This window comes from Hyperolius riggenbachi, chromosome 5 (genome assembly GCF_040937935.1).
Source record: "Hyperolius riggenbachi isolate aHypRig1 chromosome 5, aHypRig1.pri, whole genome shotgun sequence".
NCBI lineage: Eukaryota > Metazoa > Chordata > Amphibia > Anura > Hyperoliidae > Hyperolius > Hyperolius riggenbachi.
In genome coordinates, this window is record NC_090650.1 from 227,799,196 (window position 1) to 227,819,539 (window position 20,344).

At 46.5% G+C, this 20,344-nt stretch overlaps 1 protein-coding gene across 1 annotated transcript in view; it reads left to right on the forward strand.

Moving 5' to 3' along the window:
• OTULINL (OTU deubiquitinase with linear linkage specificity like) overlaps positions 1-20,134 on the forward strand; it is a 111,680-nt gene extending 91,546 nt beyond the window's left edge. Inside the window, exons 7-8 of the mRNA XM_068234585.1 lie at positions 6,603-6,872; positions 18,157-20,134. Coding sequence (XP_068090686.1) covers positions 6,603-6,872; positions 18,157-18,336 — 450 coding nt within the window. The 3' untranslated portion in view covers positions 18,337-20,134. The remainder of the gene's footprint in view (positions 1-6,602; positions 6,873-18,156) is intronic.
• Positions 20,135-20,344: the final 210 nt, after the last annotated feature.

Here is a 20,344-nt window from a genome sequence, read left to right on the forward strand (position 1 = left end):
AGCTGGTTGGTAACTGCTTTCTCTATAACTTTTGATGGGAATGGTAAGTTTGCCACAGGTCTGTAGTTGGCCACAGAATAAGGATCTAGTGATGGTTTCTTCAAGAGGGGTTTTATTACTTTCTTTAGTAGTTCTGGGAAAAGTCCAAGGAGCACTGAGTTATTTTGTGAAATGCTGGCCTGATCAGCTCTGGGCACTGCATTAAGGATCCAGTTGGGCCAGGATCCAGGTCGCAGGTAGTGGGGCTATATACAGAAAAATGGTTAAAGGGGGACTGAATCGAGAGGTATATAGAGGCTGCCATATTTATTTCCTTTTAAGCAATACCAGTTGCCTGGCTGCCCTGCTGATCCTCTAAAACTATTAGCCATAGCCCCTGAACAAGCATGCAGCAGCATGCTTGTTTCTGGTGTTATTCAGATACTCCTGCATAGAAATAGACCAGCAGGGCTGCTAGGCAACTGGTATTGATTAAAAGGAAATAAATATGGCAGCCTCCGTATACCTCTTACTTCAGTTCCCCTTTAAGAATGCATAAACAAAAACCTACTAACTAAGCTTTAAAGTTGAGCAGTCATCTCTACAAAGCAAAATCCTAAACGGGGCCGGTTGTAGACTTTGGAATGATCGCGCAGCACCTGACAATTTAGTCACTCATTTAATGTTCTCACATGACATGGTGCAGCTCAACACAATAGCATGCTGGCTGTGAGTCTGTGACAAACTGCTCGCCCTCAGCCACTCCATTCCTCCTGAGCCAGGACAGCAGTGCCACCTTCGCCCTTTTGCTGTGCAAGTCAAATGAAACACTGCTGTTCTCTGGCCTCCCCTCTCCTCACGCACTGTCAGACTCCTCACACAGCACAAGCTGCTTTTCAGCAACGGTGACCTCTTCACCTCGCTCTCCTCCTACTCTGACTGTACGCGGTTAATGTACAAACATGCTGCCCCTGTAATCTCTGCGCCTAATGCAAATGTTTCACCTTGCTTCATGAAAGAACTGGCCTTGATCCTAAACAAAACTTAAATATCAGTTTTTACCAGCACAAGCTAGAAGTAATTGATTTGTCAGCCTGACACACAGCCTATGCTTTTACCAGATCAGGCTCCTTCCAGGCTGAGCTAACCAGCCTTTCATTTTCCACTAATGGTGTGGCGCTCTTCCCTTACCGGAGCACCTGTCTTAGGGAGGATGCACAGATCCTATCAGAATAGCAGTGCAGATTAGAGAGATTTTTTTTTTTTTACCCCCTCTTGCCGACCGACTAATGCACGATGGTGGCAGAGAGGCTTCGTTTCTTGAAGGCTCCATATGATGTCATCTCGCAAGGAGCGAGATTTGACGGGAGCTGGCACGAGTCACTGTACACAGCGGCCCAGCAATCAGCCTGCCAGCTGCTGATCAGCACTGGCAGGCTTTTTTTTTTCTTTCCCCAGGGCTGTGCAGAGTATAGTTGTCTTGTCGCTTAACTGTCCTTGAGGCAGGGGTCACACTTGTCTTTCAGTTTCTACACTTTTCAGAAAACTGAAAGACAAATGTGACCTCTACCTTACAACAGCTAATGTAATTTATAGAGAAAAATGACAAATTGCGCAAGATGTCAGTTTTTTTTTCTGCATGCGAAATCTGCATTAAAGTGTGACCTAGCTCATTGATTAACATGAGTTCTCAGTTGAAGTTTTTCTGTGCAGAAAACGTGTACGAAAGCCGGTAAGTGTGACCCCTGCCTGAGAGGAGTTCATTATCTAATCCCTGCAATAGCCATATGTCTATATATGCATAGTTTAGGGCCAATATGGTGGGCGGGGGGGGGGGGGGGTAGTATGTATATATGCATACCCTGGGCAAGCTTTGACTTCAAGTTATTTATTCAACCAGCCAGTAACTTTTTGATGGGAAATTTACATAGGTGTCTCCTAAAAGATAAGATGTACAAGAGGCCGTGTTGTGGGGGGAAAAAATCTCAGCTTTCATTTAAATTTGAGCAAAAAGTGTCCAGTCCAAAATTATTCATACCCTTCACAAACGGTCAGTCTGTGGGAAAATCCAAAGTTCTATACCATTCCAAATAGTCCAAGCTGTTCTAAAGCATCTGAATTACCCTGATGAATTGGTAACAGCTGTTTTAATCAACTCAACAGGTGAAAAACAGCAGGTCTCTGCAGATGGCTTATGGAGAGTCATGATCAAGACAAAGGAGCTTAGTGAGGACCTGCGGCTGCGCATTGTGGCTGCTCACACGTTAGGAAAGGGCTACAAGACCATTTCTAAATGCTTTAAAGTTTCAGTGCAAAGTAGTAATAAAAAAAATACAAGCTGTTCCGCACTGTGAACAATCTGAGGACATGGTCGGAAGCCAAAAAAGCTACACCTGTGCTGGCCAGGAGGATAGTGACAGGTGAAAAAAATCCAAGGATAACTACCAAGGCCATCCTGGTGAATCTGGGCTCTGCTGGTGGCAATGTCTCAATGGGTTCCACAGATGCAGACGGAGGACATCACTTCTCCAGATAAGGCACACAAACGTTTACTTGCACTTTGCAAATGCACATTTGGACAAAGAAGAAGACTTCTGGTCTTCTGTGTTTATGTTTAGATGAAACAAACATTGAATTGTCTGGTCACAATGAGGTTTCCTTCCTTTGGCGTAAAAAAGGCGAAGCCTTTAACCCCAAAGAACACCATCCCCACTATCAAACATGGTGGTCCGAACCTACTGCTTTGGGGGTGTTTTTCAACCAATGGATCAGGGAACCTAATCACAGTAAATGGCACCATGAAAAATGAGCAATACATGAAGATTATCAACGACTACATCAGGTAGTCTGCAGAGAAACTTGGCCTTGGGCACCAGTGGACATCATGACAATGACCCAAAAGACACAGCAAAAGTGGTGAAGAAATGGTTAGCAGACAACATTAACGTTTGAGTGGCCCAGTTAGAGTCCTGACTTGAATCCAATTGAGAATCTGCGGAGGGAACTAAAGATCAGGGTGATGGCAAGAAGACCCTCCAGCCCAGGGTTGCCGCCAGCCCAATTTCACATTTTTCCTGGACAAAATGGTAAAAAAATCAGGCTTTTTACGGCTTCTTGTGAATTTCGAGAGGAAAGAAACATAGCTGAAGCAGGTGATTACTGCATAAGGCTCATGTGAAGCAGCCCTCGTGAACTGAGAATTGTTTCCCCATAAAAGCATGTCAGTGCTATATAAATAGATGATGATGATGATGATTTGACTATGTAAAGTGCTGAAGATGTCAGTGCTGTATAAATACAGAATATGGATGAGATTTAAAATAGGAGTACAGTGCACAATAAACATATGTAGTAATAATCCATGATGCTTCTTAAAGTATACAAATGACAGTGCGAATTAAAGCAATTGCCAAGCAATTCTGGGCATATCCTAAACGGTAGCTCAAACTCACGTAGAGGTAGCAAGGTATATATTACACAAATGTGCAGGTAAAACATACAGTGTGAAAACCAAAGTGTGCAATTAACAAAGTAATGTGCAAACATCAATAAAAGTGCTAAGTGCCTGTGGTACAGTAGATATGAATCAAATGAGGAGAGGTGCTGACAAAGTGGAGAATCCTGAGGTACAGGAAAAACTACAGAGAGTAAAGTGAATCAAGATAAAACCACAGCAAAAAAAGTGGACAGCGTGTAGCTCACTGTGAATAAAGGCTATTAACATGGACAGAGGAATCCAGTGTAAGAACAAGGAGGTATGAAAAGGTGGAGTTTACCAGAATGATCAGAGATGAGAAGTGCAACTCCTAAATTGTCACACATACTGTCCTCACCACATAGTACGGCTCTGTCTGGCTGCTGTTAGTATTTATTACTTGTTTACTAGATAAAGTAAGAATCAATTTTTGATTTTATGCCCGACTGTTACACTTAAGGTCCGTACACACGCCGGACTGGAGGCAACGACGGGTCCGTCGTCACCTCCTGCTGGGTGGGCATTCCAGCGACAGTCCAGCGTGTGTACAGTCTGTCTGCAGACTGATACGGCTGTTTCTGAGCGATCCTGAAAGTAATTAACAAGGAAGTCTGGCTATTGGAACTCAGCACCTTAAAGGTAGCCATACACTGGTCGATTTGCTATTAGATCGACCAGCTGACAGATCCCTATCTGATCGAATCTGATCAGAGAGGGATCGTATGGCTGCCTTTACTGCAAACAGATTGTGAATCGATTTCAGCCTAAAACCGATCACAATCTGTGCCCAAGCCCCCCCCCCCCCGCGCATACATTACCTGACGCTGGCTCCCGGGCATCTTCTCCGCATCTTCTCCACGGTGCACCCGCTCCATCCCGGCGCTTCCTGAGCGCCCTCTATTTGAACTTCCTGGTCACTGCAGTGACAGGAAGCGCCGGGATGGAGCGGGTGCAGCGCTGAGAAGATGCGGAGAAGACGCCCGGGAGCCAGCGCCAGGTGATGTATTCCTGATCGGATCGGCCGCCGCTAACGACGCGCTCCCTACCCGCGGGCGATCGAGGGTAATTTCCCGCACGGCGCGATCGACGGACCGATCCGATTTCGGGAGGAAATCGGATCGGCGGGTGCGTTTAGCGCCAACGATTGGCAGCAGATTCGATCCCAGGATCAAATCTGCTGTCAAAACGGCCGCGAATCGGGCCAGTGTATGGCCACCTTTAGGTACAGAATGATCTCTAAGCTGATAGTAGAGTAATGGCTCCAATATTATCAGCTTCTGCCTGTCAGTCACTGCTGCTGACACGCGTAACTCCTGTGCTGAGATTTGGATGCACAGCTGCTCTGGGGGAGAGGAGCTTAGAAGACAGGGCTGAATTTGAAGCTGAACGGAGCACACTGCTCTTTTTTTCTCCCCACTACAGTTGCTGCTGAGCTGTTTCCTGGACGGGGTTGTAAGGGGTGGGCTTGCTGGCTGCCTGTCTCATTAACTGGAGAGAGGCACCAGCGTGAGAATCAGGGCTAATGATTGGAGGGCGGCAGGGAAGGAGGAAATGGAAGCCTGAGGCTTCTTACAGACTTGCCACTCAGGACCAAGTTGCATGTGTAGCCGCGGTGATCGCGGCTCTTTACATTTTAGACTGATGCATGTCCTGAAGTACGGGCAACTATGGACAGGGGAAATTTCCTGTCTGTAGTACGGACTGCCCGTACTTTCACGGACGGCAACCCTGCTCCAGCCTGAAAGATATTTGGAGCTTAGTGCTAAATATGAATGGGCAAAAATACCTGTGGAGACCTGCAAAAAGCTGATCTGCAGTTAGTGTTTGATTGCTGTAATAGCCAATAAAGGCTTTTCTATTGATTTATTGAGAAGGGTATGAATAATTTTTGGACTGGACAAATGTAAATTAAAGCTGATAATTTTTTTGGGGTAGTTTTCTGTTAGCCAGGCGCATCTGAGAGGTGGCGCTAATTACATTAATAATCACGTAACAATACTGCCTCTAGTATATCACCTTATTTGGGAGACACTTATGTCATTTACAGTCAAATTATAGTACTTGCTGGTTAAATAAAAGTAACTTTGTCAAAATTTGTCAGGGGTATGAATAATTATGGGCAGCATTGTATATCAGTTGTCTTTCAGTTTTAGGTGAGGGCAACTGATTAAGTGGAAAAGAGAAACCATGTCCAAGAATTGAACTTTATCCCAATCAGTAGCTGATACCCCCCCCCCCCCCCCCTTTCCCATGAAATCTTTTCCTTTTCACAAACTGATCATCAGGGGGCTCTGTATGGCTGATTTTGTTTTGAAACCCCTCCCACAAATGTCAGGGCCCACAGCACTGAGGTACTGACATCACACTGTGGGAGTCTTGTTGCATTGTGGGAACTAATAGCTGTTTACAACTGCCAAAAAAAGCAAGCAGCAGCTACTATTACTGACATCACTTGCCAGCAGTAAAAATGTCACCATGTGATATGTCATACACCCCTTTTTTTTTTTTTGTTTTTTTGTTTTACAAGCAAACACTGACTAAATCATTTATACATACTTATATCCATGTTTTCCTGTGGCTTAGTTCCCACTAAACTCGTCTTTAATTGAGGGCCCATTTCCACTATCGCGAATCCGCATACGTTGTCTGCATGCGGATTCGTATAGCCAATACAAGTGGATGGCCCTGTTTCCACTTGTCAGTAATCCTGAGCGTTTTTCTGTGTGGGAGAAATCTGCACGGAGGAGCCCTCAGAATTCGCACCCCGCACACCGCTATGCGAATCACTGCTAATGTTTTTAATAGGGAAATCAAACAAACAGCTGAACGGCTTGCAAATAAAAAAAAATGGATTAAAGGGTTTAAAGCTTTTTGACCGGTAGTGTATGCACAATATTTGTTGTGCTGTTTTGAAAGCCTAAAGTGAAAATGGATAAAGGGCAGGTCCATGCAACATGCTAGAGACCTTGCAGTGAGTTTCTGTGTATGACAAGTTTGTCTTTTTGCGCCTACATGTTATGATTGGTTGGAAAATGCAGCTTGACGCAGATGGTGTGGATACTCAATGACTGAAACATTTCCTGTGATGTTTGCAAAAAGTTTTTGGTTTACATATATAAAATATACAGTTTTTGTTTTTATGTTTTAGTGGACAGAATTTTCTAGTTGTAAAGACCGACTTGAAAGAACCAGAATGTGCAAGTCTGCTTTCTCTGATGAAGTCCTGGAGAATAAATTGTACGAAGCCTTAAAATTCATCATGTTGTACTTGATGATAGAAGCTTATGAGAACATGAAATCAGGACAAGAAATTCCAAGCCTCTTCCACTTCCTATTTTCACGTGAACACTCTGCTTACCCTCTGAGCTACATGGTGAATCACCTGAATTTAGTTGGTGATACAGCTAGTCTGGAACAGGTACAAGCTTGCTGGAATACTTTTTCCAAATAATATCTGCGTTGGTAATTTTTAGACCAGTTTCTTAAAGAGACTCTGAAGTCTCATAAAAATCCATGTTTTTATTTAAAAAATGTGTTTGACATTATTGCCCTGCCTAAACTGCCGCATCCCCGCCGCTGTAATCTAACTTCCCGGGGAGGGGGGGGGGGCCCTGTGGGCAATCCGGGCAGCGCTTCCGTGAGAGGCAGAGCTATGAGCTGCAGCTCTGCCTCTCGGAGCGTTTATCAGCCCGGATCGCCACCTCTCCCCCGCCCCTCTCAGCCTTCCTTCACTGAGTGGCGGGGATACGCGGCTGATAGACGCGTTAGGAGGCAGAGCTGCGACTCAAAGCTCTGCCTCCAACAGCAGCTAAATCCACGACCAAGAAAGTCCTGGATTTTGCTGGGGTGAGAAAGGGAGAGTTGGGGGGGATTTAGTTAGATTTCAGCGGCGGTTTAGGTAGGGCTATGATAAACACTTTTTTTTTTAATTTTTTTTATGAGACTTCAGTGTCCCTTTAAGCCGGGTACACGCTTTCAGCTATGATTGACCAATAACTTACCAACTTTTGCCACCTCATGTAGTATGAGGGTTTACCTACACAATCTAATCATAGTATTCAATATCTGTTGACCCTCACACTACATAGAGGTGATAAAATTGGTTAGTGATTGGCCAATCATAATTGAAAGTGTGTGTACCAGGCTTTAGTTTTTATTTAGCCATTGATTACACTTGAAACTGATTTAGCTTTCATGTGCATTTGAGACTTTCAAACAATACATTTTAAAACAAAACCGCGAAGTTATCAGCAGGGGGGAAAAACTTGCAGCTTAATGCTTGAGCCTGAAAATGGATAATACAAACACATAGGGGAAAGGTGGGGGCCAGGGCCGTGCAGAGGATCCCCAAGAGGGGGGGGGTGCTCAAATTTTAAAAGGGGACCCCCGCCACGATGGTAGTATCAGGCAATCAATGAGTGCCCACTATTAGAGTGGGCAACCACTTGTGGTGGTCTGCCTCTTAAAGCCCACTGTCATCAACTGCCCTCCACCAGTGCTGGTGGGGTAGGGAGAGAGAGAATTAAGATGCTGGCTGGGGTAGGTGGGTGGGAGCATTTAGGTGCATGGTACTGGCTGGAGTGGGCGGGTGCTAGGGAGCATGGTAGGATCTGGGTGCTGGCTTGGGGGAGGGGGTTGGAGGCAGCATCTGGGTGCTGGCTGGGAGGAGTGAGTAGGTGGGGTGGTACCATCTGGGTGCTGGCTGGGATAGGAGCATCTAAATGCTGGGTGCTTGAGTGGAAGGGGGAAAGCATCAAGGTACTGGATGGGAAAGGGCACCTAGGTACTGGTGTAGGTGGATGGGAGAGAAAATTAAGGTGCTGGCTGTAGTGGGTGGGTGGGAGAGCGGGGATCATCTAGGTGCTGGCTGGGGTGGGAATAACTAGATGCTTTTTGCTAGGGTGGGAAAGGGCACCTACGTGCTTGCTTGGTGAAGGCTGGGGGGATCTGGTTAGGGTAAGCATCAAGATGCTGGGTGCTGAAATGTGCGGGAGAGAGCATAAAGGTGCTTAGCTGGGGTTGGTGAGACAGGTAGCATCACATCACTATCTACTGGCCTGACTGGAGTGGGGAGGTGGCTAGGCTCACACTGGCTGAAACTGCTTACCATTGCCCTGATGCAGAATTCTGACCTGGGTCCCATTTCCCCCTAAACCCTGCTCCCCATCACCTTGTGACATAGGCCAGCACACACAACCATACACACAAACCTGGGATAATCGAGGGTCTTGGTGTAACAGAGTGAGGGCTACTGAGAGTGCTGGAAGTAAGTGGAAAGATAAAGTGGCTTATTGAGGATCTGTGGGTAAAGGGTAAAGGAGAAGTGTGCTGGGGGTATGTGGGAAGATAAAGGGGTATGTTGAGGATGCTGGGGTGTGGGTAGAAGGGCATACTGAGGGTGCTGTGATGTAGGTGGGAGGACAGAAGGGCATACTGAGGGTGTGATGTGTAGCTGGGAGGCCAGAAAGGCATACTGAGGGTGCTGGGATGTAGGTGGGAGGATAGAAGGGTATACTGAGGGGTGCTGGGGTGTAGGTGGGAGGACAGAAGGGCATACTGAGGGTGCTGGGAGGACAGAAGTGCATACTGAGGGTGCTGGGGTGTAGGTGGGAGGATAGAAGGGCATACTGAGGGTGTAGGTTGGAAGACAGAAGGGCATATTGAGCATGCTGGGGGTAGGTGGGAGGACAGATGGAGAGAGGGACTTTATAGGGGTTTGGTGGGAGTGAAGTGAGAGAATGAGCATAATTAGGGTTGCTGTAAACTACAGCAATAGATGGAGCACAGGAGGAGGGCGTCTCACCAAAAGATTGCCTCTGTTGAGGGAGAACCCATTCTGGAGCTGGTATCTGGCACATCTTTCTCCTCCTACCGCTGAGCTGTGCTATGCTGGCCAATGCTGTGGAGACAGCAAAAACTACACCGAGTAAGTACAGGTAAATAAATACACAAACTATTGTCCAAACGGACTTGACCTATAGTGTACTAGGTGAGTGACTGGGGTCCAACCACTCTCAGCTACCTGTCGTTTTGTTCGGACGACTGAAGGCAGTTGAGTACGTAAATATAAAAACACTGGTAGCATCAAAAGCCAGATATCAATAGGGTGGACAACAATGTTAAAGACCACACTTTGAAAATCTGCCCGTGCTAAATCAGCATGTGTGTATTCCGTTCCAGGGAGGTCTTTGCTGATCCCCCCTGTAACCAGGTACCCACTCAATGTACTGTGAGACTGGGTACAGGGTGTAGCTATTCCCAAAAGAAGGGCACACACCAAAAACACGAAATCAGAGTTGGCAACTTAGGGCCCTGTGCATAAATGAGACACCACTGTTGTGTATGCGGTCCCCAACTGCATAGGCATATATAATCCTGTTGCCAACGCCCTTCATAGAAGGTATAATGAAATAAGGGGAAATGGATAAGGGTGCTAAAAAATATACAGTGCAATTCAACTAGTGCTAGTTTCACTCCATAAAAGGAGCTTCGTCAGGAAATAGTGCACATAAACAATGAGAAATAAACAGTCCCCACCACCACATCCACCCCCAGCAATAATAGCCCAAGTCAGAGCTGAAGTGCTCACCTTGTTGAGCTCATTAAATACTCATGTGGAGGTGAGTAAATTGTCTCACCTGTGTAACACACCCCCTCCTGATGTCCCTCATGCTTGTTCCCTGGCCTGGTGTACACTGGTACGATCCTCAATCGTCTAATACATGTATAGCTGCGTGCAGTATGCACGCTGTATCGTAAAAAGCATATGGAGTTCATGCAAATACGTGGAGGGGGAAGCGACTTCACCACTGGATCCGCCCCCTCCACGTGATCGAAGGGCAGCCAATCCGCTGTGAGTTGCTGTTCAAAATCATAGTCACTATGTGCGAGAGCCATAGCATACGCTCGTACAAGGGAGGGGCGTAGGCCAAGGAGGGGCGTCAGCCGTAGTGCGTCCTCCCCACCCACTCCGCATCACTACATACGGAACGCCGTGATTGCCCAGCCGGTTGCCGTGGTAACATATATACAACACGGCGCCGGCTAAACAAAGGGTGACGGCGAATCGAGGGGGAGGTCCCTGTTTGACAGCCTTGCTCGATTGATCAGTACTCGCCCTCCTCCGCATACAAACATACGGATCGCCGTAAAATCCCCCAACTGATTGCCGTGGTGACACGTATACAAACCACGGCACTAGCTAAACAAAGGGGTGACGGCGAGTATAGGAGGGGATCCACGTTATAACATGGGAGGTACGAGCATGTTAAAGTTAACACATTACTCCGGCCAGCCAAGTGCAAACTTGTCATTACATTATTTATGTTCATTATGAATGGACACAGGGAGGAATTTCAACAGTAGTCACCTGTATATCCCATTTGAACAGAAACCAGTGTCATATATATCAAGAGCTGTTACTGTATCGATTAAGCAATGATTAGAGCACCAGGGACCCATATGCTGCAAAGGGACCCACGAACAGTTGGGCCCTTGGAAAGATATTGGGGAACCCAGGATGAGCCAAAGCCGGGAAGGTGAGGTGGGAAGGAGGAAGATTAGAAATGGAAAGGACCAGACGTCCAGGTAGCTTACTCAACACACAGTTGCATACGGCTCCTAGCCGGCTGTAAAATTATAAATGGAGACTTATCTCTCACAGTAGAAGAGGAAGAGAGAACATGTCTAGGACGTGGGGAACTAATACAGCGGGTTGGCCACGTCCGTTGGTCAATATACTACACGGAGAACAAAAGGAGGACAAAAAGCAAAGTGATAGGAATGAGGGACAGACAACCACCTGGGGTTGCAACACCCAGCAGCCTACATGTTTGCATTAGGACGGGTGGGAAGATGTATATGGGTGTATATGGCCGGACAGCTACAGAAAACTCGCCACCGCAAAGTCCTCATTCAGGCCACGCGGTGCCAGAGTGTTCAATCTAAAGATCCAGCCAGCCTCCAATTGATGCAGTTTTTTATCTAGGTTGCCACCTCTCACACCCACCTTCCACTGTTGGATGCCCCAGAATGTGAAGTCAAAAGGATTATGTGAATGAACTGAGTTCATGTGTCTTGCTACTGATGTATCGTTTTTGTGCTTTATGTCCCCGATGTGCTCGAGGACTCGTTGCTTGAGAGGTCTGGTTGTTAGGCCCACATATGTCATGTCACATTTACACTTACAGGCATAAACCACCCCCGAGGTGTTACAATTAATAAAAGATCTAATTGAGAAAGTTCTGTCGGAGTTTTTGGACGAAAAAGTGGATGTTCTTGCCATGAACGGGCAAGCCTTGCAGTGGCCACATTTGTATGACCCATTTGGTTTTGGTGGTAGCCAAGTGAGTGTGGACAATTGTGTCTCCCTGAACATGCTATGAACCAGAATATCTCGCAGATTTTTCCTCCGCCGATATGGGATAGCTGGCTTGATGGACAAATATTTGGATAAATCCTTGTCCTGATGTAAAATTGGCCAGTATCTGTCAAATATTTCAAAAATCTGGTGGGACTGCTTGGAAAAAGAGCCAATTAATCTAGGCGTAGATCGTGTGGGTGTTTGTCGTGCTCTATTAACCAGTGTATTCACACGCGGTGTTTCCTTGGCTCGTTTGTACCCTTTTTCAATAGCGTGTTCGGGGAAGCCTCTCTGTGCAAATCTCTCCCTCAAGAGTGCACATTCCTTCTCAAATTTGTCCTCCGTAGAGCAATTCCTGCGAGCCCGCAAGAATTGACCAGTGGGGATGCCTGTTTGTCCCACCAGATTTTTGAAATATTTGACAGATACTGGCCAATTTTACATCAGGACAAGGATTTATCCAAATATTTGTCCATCAAGCCAGCTATCACATATCGGCGGAGGAAAAATCTGCGAGATATTCTGGTTCATAGCATGTTCAGGGAGACACAATTGTCCACACTCACTTGGCTACCACCAAAACCAAATGGGTCATACAAATGTGGCCACTGCAAGGCTTGCCCGTTCATGGCAAGAACATCCACTTTTTCATCCAAAAACTCAGACAGAACTTTCTCAATTAGATCTTTTATTAATTGTAACACCTCGGGGGTGGTTTATGCCTGTAAGTGTAAATGTGACATGACATATGTGGGCCTAACAACCAGACCGCTCAAGCAACGAGTCCTCGAGCACATCAGGGACATAAAGCACAAAAACGATACATCAGTAGCAAGACACATGAACTCAGTTCATTCACATAATCCTTTTGACATCACATTCTGGGGCATCCAACAGTGGAAGGTGGGTGTGAGAGGTGGCAACCTAGATAAAAAACTGCATCAATTGGAGGCTGGCTGGATCTTTAGATTGGACACTCTGGCACCGCGTGGCCTGAATGAGGACTTTGCGGTGGCGAGTTTTCTGTAGCTGTCCGGCCATATACACCCATATACATCTTCCCACCCGTCCTAATGCAAACATGTAGGCTGCTGGGTGTTGCAACCCCAGGTGGTTGTCTGTCCCTCATTCCTATCACTTTGCTTTTTGTCCTCCTTTTGTTCTCCGTGTAGTATATTGACCAACGGACGTGGCCAACCCGCTGTATTAGTTCCCCACGTCTTAGACATGTTCTCTCTTCCTCTTCTACTGTGAGAGATAAGTCTCTATTTATAATTTTACAGCCGGCTATGAGCCGTATGCAACTGTGTGTTGAGTAAGCTACCTGGACGTCTGGTCCTTTCCATTTCTAATCTTCTTCCTTCCCCCCCCTCCCCTTCCCGGCTTTGGCTCATCCTGGGTTCCCCAATATCTATCCAAGGGCCCAACTGTTCGTGGGTCCCTTTGCAGCATATGGGTCCCTGGTGCTCTAATCATTGCTTAATCGATACAGTAACAGCTCTTGATATATATGACACTGGTTTCTGTTCAAATGGGATATACAGGTGACTACTGTTGAAATTCCCCCCTGTGTCCCATTCATAATGAACATAAATAATGTAATGACAAGTTTGCACTTGGCTGGCCGGAGTAATGTGTTAACTTTAACATGCTCGTACCTCCCATGTTATAACGTGGATCCCCTCCTATACTCGCCGTCACCCCTTTGTTTAGCTTGTGCCGTGGTTTGTATACGTGTCACCACGGCAACCAGTTGGGGGATTTTACGGCGATCCGTATGTTTGTATGCGGAGGAGGGCGAGTACTGATCAATCGAGCAAGGCTGTCAAACAGGGACCTCCCCCTCGATTCGCCGTCACCCTTTGTTTAGCCGGCGCCGTGTTGTATATATGTTACCACGGCAACCGGCTGGGCAATCACGGCGTTCCGTATGTAGTGATGCGGAGTGGGTGGGGAGGACGCACTACGGCTGACGCCCCTCCTTGGCCTACGCCCCTCCCTTGTACGAGTGTATGCTATGGCTCTCGCACATAGTGACTATGATTTTGAACAGCAACTCACAACGGATTGGCTGCCCTTCGATCACGTGGAGGGGGCGGATCCAGTGGTGACGTCGCTTCCCCCTCCACGTATTTGCATGAACTCCATATGCTTTTTACGATACAGCGTGCATACTGCACACAGCTATACATGTATTAGACGATTGGGGATCGTACCAGTGTACACCAGGCCAGGGAACAAGCATGAGGGACATCAGGAGGGGGTGTTACACAGGTGAGACAATTTACTCATCTCCACATGAGTATTTAATGAGCTCAACAAGGTGAGCACTTCAGCTCTGACTTGGGCTATTATTGCTGGGGGTGGATGTGGTGGCGGGGACTGTTTATTATTTCTCATTGTTTATGTGCACTATTTCCTGACGAAGCTCCTTTTATGGAGTGAAACTAGCACTAGTTGAATTGCACTGTATATTTTTTAGCACCCTTATCCATTTCCCCTTATTTCATTATACCTTCTATGAAGGGCGTTGGCAACAGGATTATATATGCCTATGCAGTTGGGGACCGCATACACAACAGTGGTGTCTCATTTATGCACAGGGCCCTAAGTTGCCAACTCTGATTTCGTGTTTTTGGTGTGTGCCCTTCTTTTGGGAATAGCTACACCCTGTACCCAGTCTCACAGTACATTGAGTGGGTACCTGGTTACAGGGGGGATCAGCAAAGACCTCCCTGGAACGGAATACACACATGCTGATTTAGCACGGGCAGATTTTCAAAGTGTGGTCTTTAACATTGTTGTCCACCCTATTGATATCTGGCTTTTGATGCTACCAGTGTTTTTATATTTACGTACTCAACTGCCTTCAGTCGTCCGAACAAAACGACAGGTAGCTGAGAGTGATTGGACCCCAGTCACTCACCTAGTACACTATAGGTCAAGTCCGTTTGGACAATAGTTTGTGCAATGCTGTGGAGAGGCAGGGGAGAAACCAGCACACAGGCATGTTCCTTAGATGGGCGGAGCTACTTGCACCAGGGGTGTAGTTGCACATCATGTGGAGGGGGCCATGTGGTTATCGTGGAGGCCCTGAGAAAAGAGCAGGACACCACTGGTGCCTTCCCAGAACCTCCCTCACGCAGCGGTCAGGGGGAGAGGGAAGGCAGAGCTTGTGAGTGACAGAGGACAGGCTGAAATGACTAAGCCACTGCCCTTGGGACTTACTGAGCTTCTTTGGGCTGGTGGGTGGAGCTTCCTGCAATTGGGGGCGTGGCTTCCTGCAGCTAAAGGGGCCTTTTTAATTGCTAATTAAAAAGGGGGGGTGCCTGGGCACCCAGAGCCCCCCCATCTGCATGTGCCTGGTGGGAGCTAAGGAGCAGTACCCCAGAAGTAATTAAATGCTTGCCCGCCTCTTTGGAGGAGGTTCATTTTGAGATGAATGTATGTTTAGAAACAAAATGAAAATATATAGCCAGTTAACCCTGCTAGAAACAATGTCAGCTCTCCTACGCAAAGGCAGGGTTGCTCTAACGAGGTAATCACGAGTGATTACCCGTAATTCATGAGGCTTAATTGGAGCAGGTGTGCATTGCGCCATCTGCCCTGCATTCCAAACAGTTTGCACGCGTCTTATTGGTCGCGTTACAAGCCTCACGCTGGTGCACTTCCTCCTTCCAGCTTGAAGGAAGTGTGCCATGGTGAGGCTTGCATCAGGACCAGTAGGACGCGTGCAAGCTGTTTGGAATTCAGGGCGGACGGCGGAATTATGGGTAAATAACCCCATGTATCCCCGCTGCACACCTGCGCCAATTAAGCCTCATTTGAATCATGGGTATTTACTCGTGAGAGCAACCCTGCTCAAAGGAAGAACTATTTAGGCCCTTTCACTCGGTGCAGGTTGCTTAGCGATACCATAGCAATGCTGATTAAAAGTAGCACTGCGCATTAGACATGCCACTGTAATTGCGTATATTTCCCTGTTAACGCACAGCACGCTGTACGTTATTCCATCGGAACCCACCACACGCAATGTGAAAGCTCCATAGTAATATCTTTGCATTGTGTTGTGATGCGATCTTGTGTGTTGAGATGCAACAATCACATTGTGAAGGGCCCTTCAAGGACTGGAGGTAAGGCATGCTCAAAATTAGTGCTACTATAGAATTTTTCATGTGAAGTGAGGAACAACTGCAATTATGGCCACATTCACAATGACCGTTGCATTCCCTGTAACCTGCAGGAACACTATGTATAGGATTGGGAAGCTGGCACCATACATTACTCGCGAGTTGCATCGAATATAGTGACTTATACAGTTCAATGAATAGTACGCTTCACTATAACTCTTAAAGAGACTCTGAAGCGAGTCTTAAAGCATGTCATTTCTGTAAAGCACTATAGATAGTGCTAAACTGCCACATCCCTGTGGCAAAACGAGGGGTTTATACCCCCAAATCACCTCTTCAAACTCAGGAGCGCTTCCTGATGAGGCAGAGCTTAGTGCTGTAGCTCTGCCTCTTAGCGTGTCAATCCCCGCTGATCGACGCCTCTCCCCGCCCCTCTCAATCTGTCTTCAGAGAGAGGCGGGGGAGAGGCGGAGATTGATGCAGAGAGAGGCGGGCAGATTGACGCGCATGGAGGCAGAGCTGCAGTTCAAAGCTCTGCTTCCATGAGCAGCAAAATCTACGACCAAGAAAGTTGTGGATTTTGCAGAGGGGATTTGGGGGGTATAAACCCCTCATTTTGCAGCGGGATGTGGTAGTTTAGCACTATCTATAGTGCTTTACAGTAATGATTTAATACTCGCTTCAGAGTCTCTTTAATACACAAGTTTTGTGGTAACCACGCCACATACTGTTATACTGCAACAATCCTGCCACACTGTGAACCTTGCATAGTTCTGACTATGACATAGTTCTGACTTGTTGGGCCTGGCTGCCTGTGTTCCAGCACTGTCTCACACAGTACGGTGAAGCGGTACCCCGTGCCTCTATCCCTTTGAACCTTGCATAGGTGGTGCATTGCAGTGTTAAGCCACATTACTAAGCGTCTGTTGCAACGCACCACTGTGAATGTACCCTGAGGCTAGGTTCACAGTTGTCAGTTGCCTATCTCATGTGTTATGACTGTTAACTGCAATTGAGACTGGCCATAGACTTTAAATGGAAGGTTCAGGGACGCTTTAAAAGAAATAAAAATCCAAATCCACTTACCTGGGGCTTCCTCCAGCCCGTGGCAGGCAGGAGGTGCCCTCGCCGCGGCTTCGCAGGCTCCCGGTCTCCTTCGGTGGCGCACCCGACCTGGCCAGGCCGGCTGCCAGGTCAAGCTCTTCTGCACTCCAAAATGCGCCTCACGCGGGTGCGCTGACGTCATCTGACGTCCTCCGGGCTGAACTGCGCAGGCTCAGAACTACTGAGCCTGTGCAGTACAGCCCAGAGGACGTTCGATGACGTCATCGCGCCCGCATGAGGCACATTTTGGAGAGCAGAAGAGCCCGACCTGGCAGCCGGCCTGGCCAGGTCGGGTGCGCCACCGAAGGAGACCGGGAGCCTGCGAAGCCGCGGCGAGGGCACCTCCTGCCTGCCACGGGCTGGAGGAAGCCCCAGGTAAGTGGATTTGGATTTTTATTTCTTTCAAAGTGTCCCTGAACCTTCCCTTTGGGTAGGTGCACACCTAACATAACATGAAAGGCTGAGGTGTTTTTTTTTTTTTTTTTTTTGTGTATTTTTATTTTGGTGCATTAACGGTTTGACGCAGATGTGTTTTTCAAGTGTTTTTGCCGTTTGTAAAAACTTGTGAAAAACGCATATGAGCGTTCGTTTTATGCAAATTAATAGGAAGACGACAGGAAGCGGAAATGCATTATAAAACAGCATAAAAACGCATACCATTGCGTTTCTATTGACTTTCATTATGTGCGTTTTCGATGCGTTTTTGCAAAGCCTGCGTTTTTTTGAAAACCTGCATAGGATTTTTTTTTTTTTCCTGCGGACCATAGACTCCTATTGGCGGCAATAAATGCAGTGTTTTCCGCAAACCTAGAGTTTCTGCTAAGTGTGCATCTAGCCTCCTACAAAGCCAGCATGCAGAAAGTTAGAATAACGGGATCAGTTGCAATGCAGTACTATAGAATTGTATGGGTAGTGAGTTGTCATGCAGAATTTTTCTGCAACGCATCTGACCACTGTGAACAGGGCCTCAATCTTTTGGCTCTCCTTCAACACTGTTGAATATTCAGACAGGAGCTTGGTAAAGAATTGTATCTGTTATTCATGGGAGAGGGGTAAAGGCAAACTGGTTTGGTACTAATTACACAATATTCTCTTTCTTTCTTTAGGCTGAATTGTGTTTGGTGGGATATGCTTTGGAGATAAAAATAAAAATATTCCAGTTGACTAAAATGGATACTGAAGACTTTGAAATATGTTATCCTGAGTGTTACAAGAGTGAATGGCCTGAGATAAGTCTCGTTACTGATGATGACCAACACTATAACATACCAGTTGCCACTATATAGGATATATTCAAAGAACAAAGACTTTTTATGAAAAAATTAGATGAAACCTACTTTGTGAAGAAAAGAAAAATTATGTACCGGGTCATGCTTATATGGACACATCTAGAACTAATTTATTTGCGTAGTAACTGTTGAAATTCGACATAAAAAATTGTTCAGGAAATGGAGATCATAGTTGCCTTCGTTCAAAAATGATATGCATGTAGAGTGGAGCCTTTTTGGCTATCTTTTTTAAATATATGAGCAGCTGAAATGGTTTTGTCATTCAACGCAAATTTAGATATAAACCAAAGTAGCTCTTTGGCCTGGAACCCACTAGGAATCGCTGCAGCACTTTAAAATTGCTGCAGCACTGTGTGCAGTGATTCCTAGTGCGATCGCATATCCCGGCAATTGGAAGTGCTGGCAAAGCGTTTTGGGGAATCACCAGCGATTGTCTGTGATCCCAAAACTCTGCCAAAATTATCCTAGTGGGTTCCAGCCCTTTGGGACTCTTTCGTAAATAAGGTTAATCACTGTGTGGTTAACTGTTTGTTTTTGCACTATAGTTCAGCATGCGCAACTCTCCTGTTCCCCCCACCCCCACTGCAGGCATAGAAGTTAGCTCCACTAAAGTCTTGTAGCTGTGTTTACAACCCCCGAGAGGCACTAACAAATCCTTGAAGCTCTACAGGTGCTGTCTATTCAGTGAGTGTGAGGGTTAAAATGGTATCTAAAGTATACTACATTCTCAGAGTACCTGAATAACCTGACCAAAGAGTTAGGGCCCTTTTCCACCAGCGCGTTTGCGTTAGCTGAATCGCAAAACCGCAAACCGCTAGCGATTTTACAATCGCTACGGTTTGCTTTTTAACATAGGAATCGCGGTAGGTAATTTCCACTACCGCGATTCGCTTTTGTCGGGAACGCGAACGCGCGGCGGAGCGATAATTGCCGCGATTTTGCTATGCAGTGCATAGCAAAATCGCGGACGCAAACGTCGGGGGAATCGCCGGTTTTGCGATTCAGCAATCGCTAGCGTTCAGCATGAACGCTAGCGATTGCAGGTGGAAAAGGGCCCTTATTCCAATCTTGCTATGATTCACAGAGGCGAAACTGGTGGAAAGATGCTTCCCTTAATCACTTGCATCTGTAACATGAATCAAGTTTCAGGCACCAGTGTGCATAGTTGTGACATTTGCCTTATGAGGCTGTCCCAGGTCTCCTTGTGGTAGGTCAAAGGTGAGCAGTAGAGATGGTCAATGAGATGTAACTAAGCTGAGTGGATTTAGTATTATGCAAATGTATGCAATCTGAAAATGGATGATTAAAATTCCACATTAGAGGGATTTCATTGGACATTTTGAAGCTGCATAAATTTGATAATCTTGGATCAAATTAGGATTATTGGCATGTTATTGACCATCCCTAGTGAGCAGATGTAAGTTTTCCCCAGTCTGTATCTTCGACAGACCAAAATTTGGATTAGCTTGTTGATATAAGAAGCAAAGGTTGGTACGTTGATAGTGCAGTGGCTGATGTATTGCGACATTTCACTTCCGATCAGAATTGTCTGATCACTCGAATGATTTTGCACTAGACATTGGATCATAGGGAGCACAGAGTGGGCTTCATGTAGATAATAAAAGCACTGCTTATATTGATAGTGTATGTGTGTATTACAATAACTCATGATAAAATCTAAAAAATTTGCAACCCCGAAGACTGAGGCTTCTGTCACCTAGACGTCATGGCCTGCTGTCCTCTACAGCAGTCCTCATCTGCCTGCACGTTCAATTGGCAGTAGTAATGAGCATCAGCAGGGGTGGGTGGGAGTTAGGGAGATGGTACACTGCATAAAACTATTTGGAGAGGTCGTACATGATTACCTTTGCACCTTGTCTCTAGAATGGGGGGGGGGGGGGGGTGTACAGGGCAGCTCCTACAGTCATTAGAAACCAGGCATAACTGCAGAAAACAAAATGCTGCTTTGATTCCTCTAAGTGCTGCTTGTTGTCTGTGGCCTTAA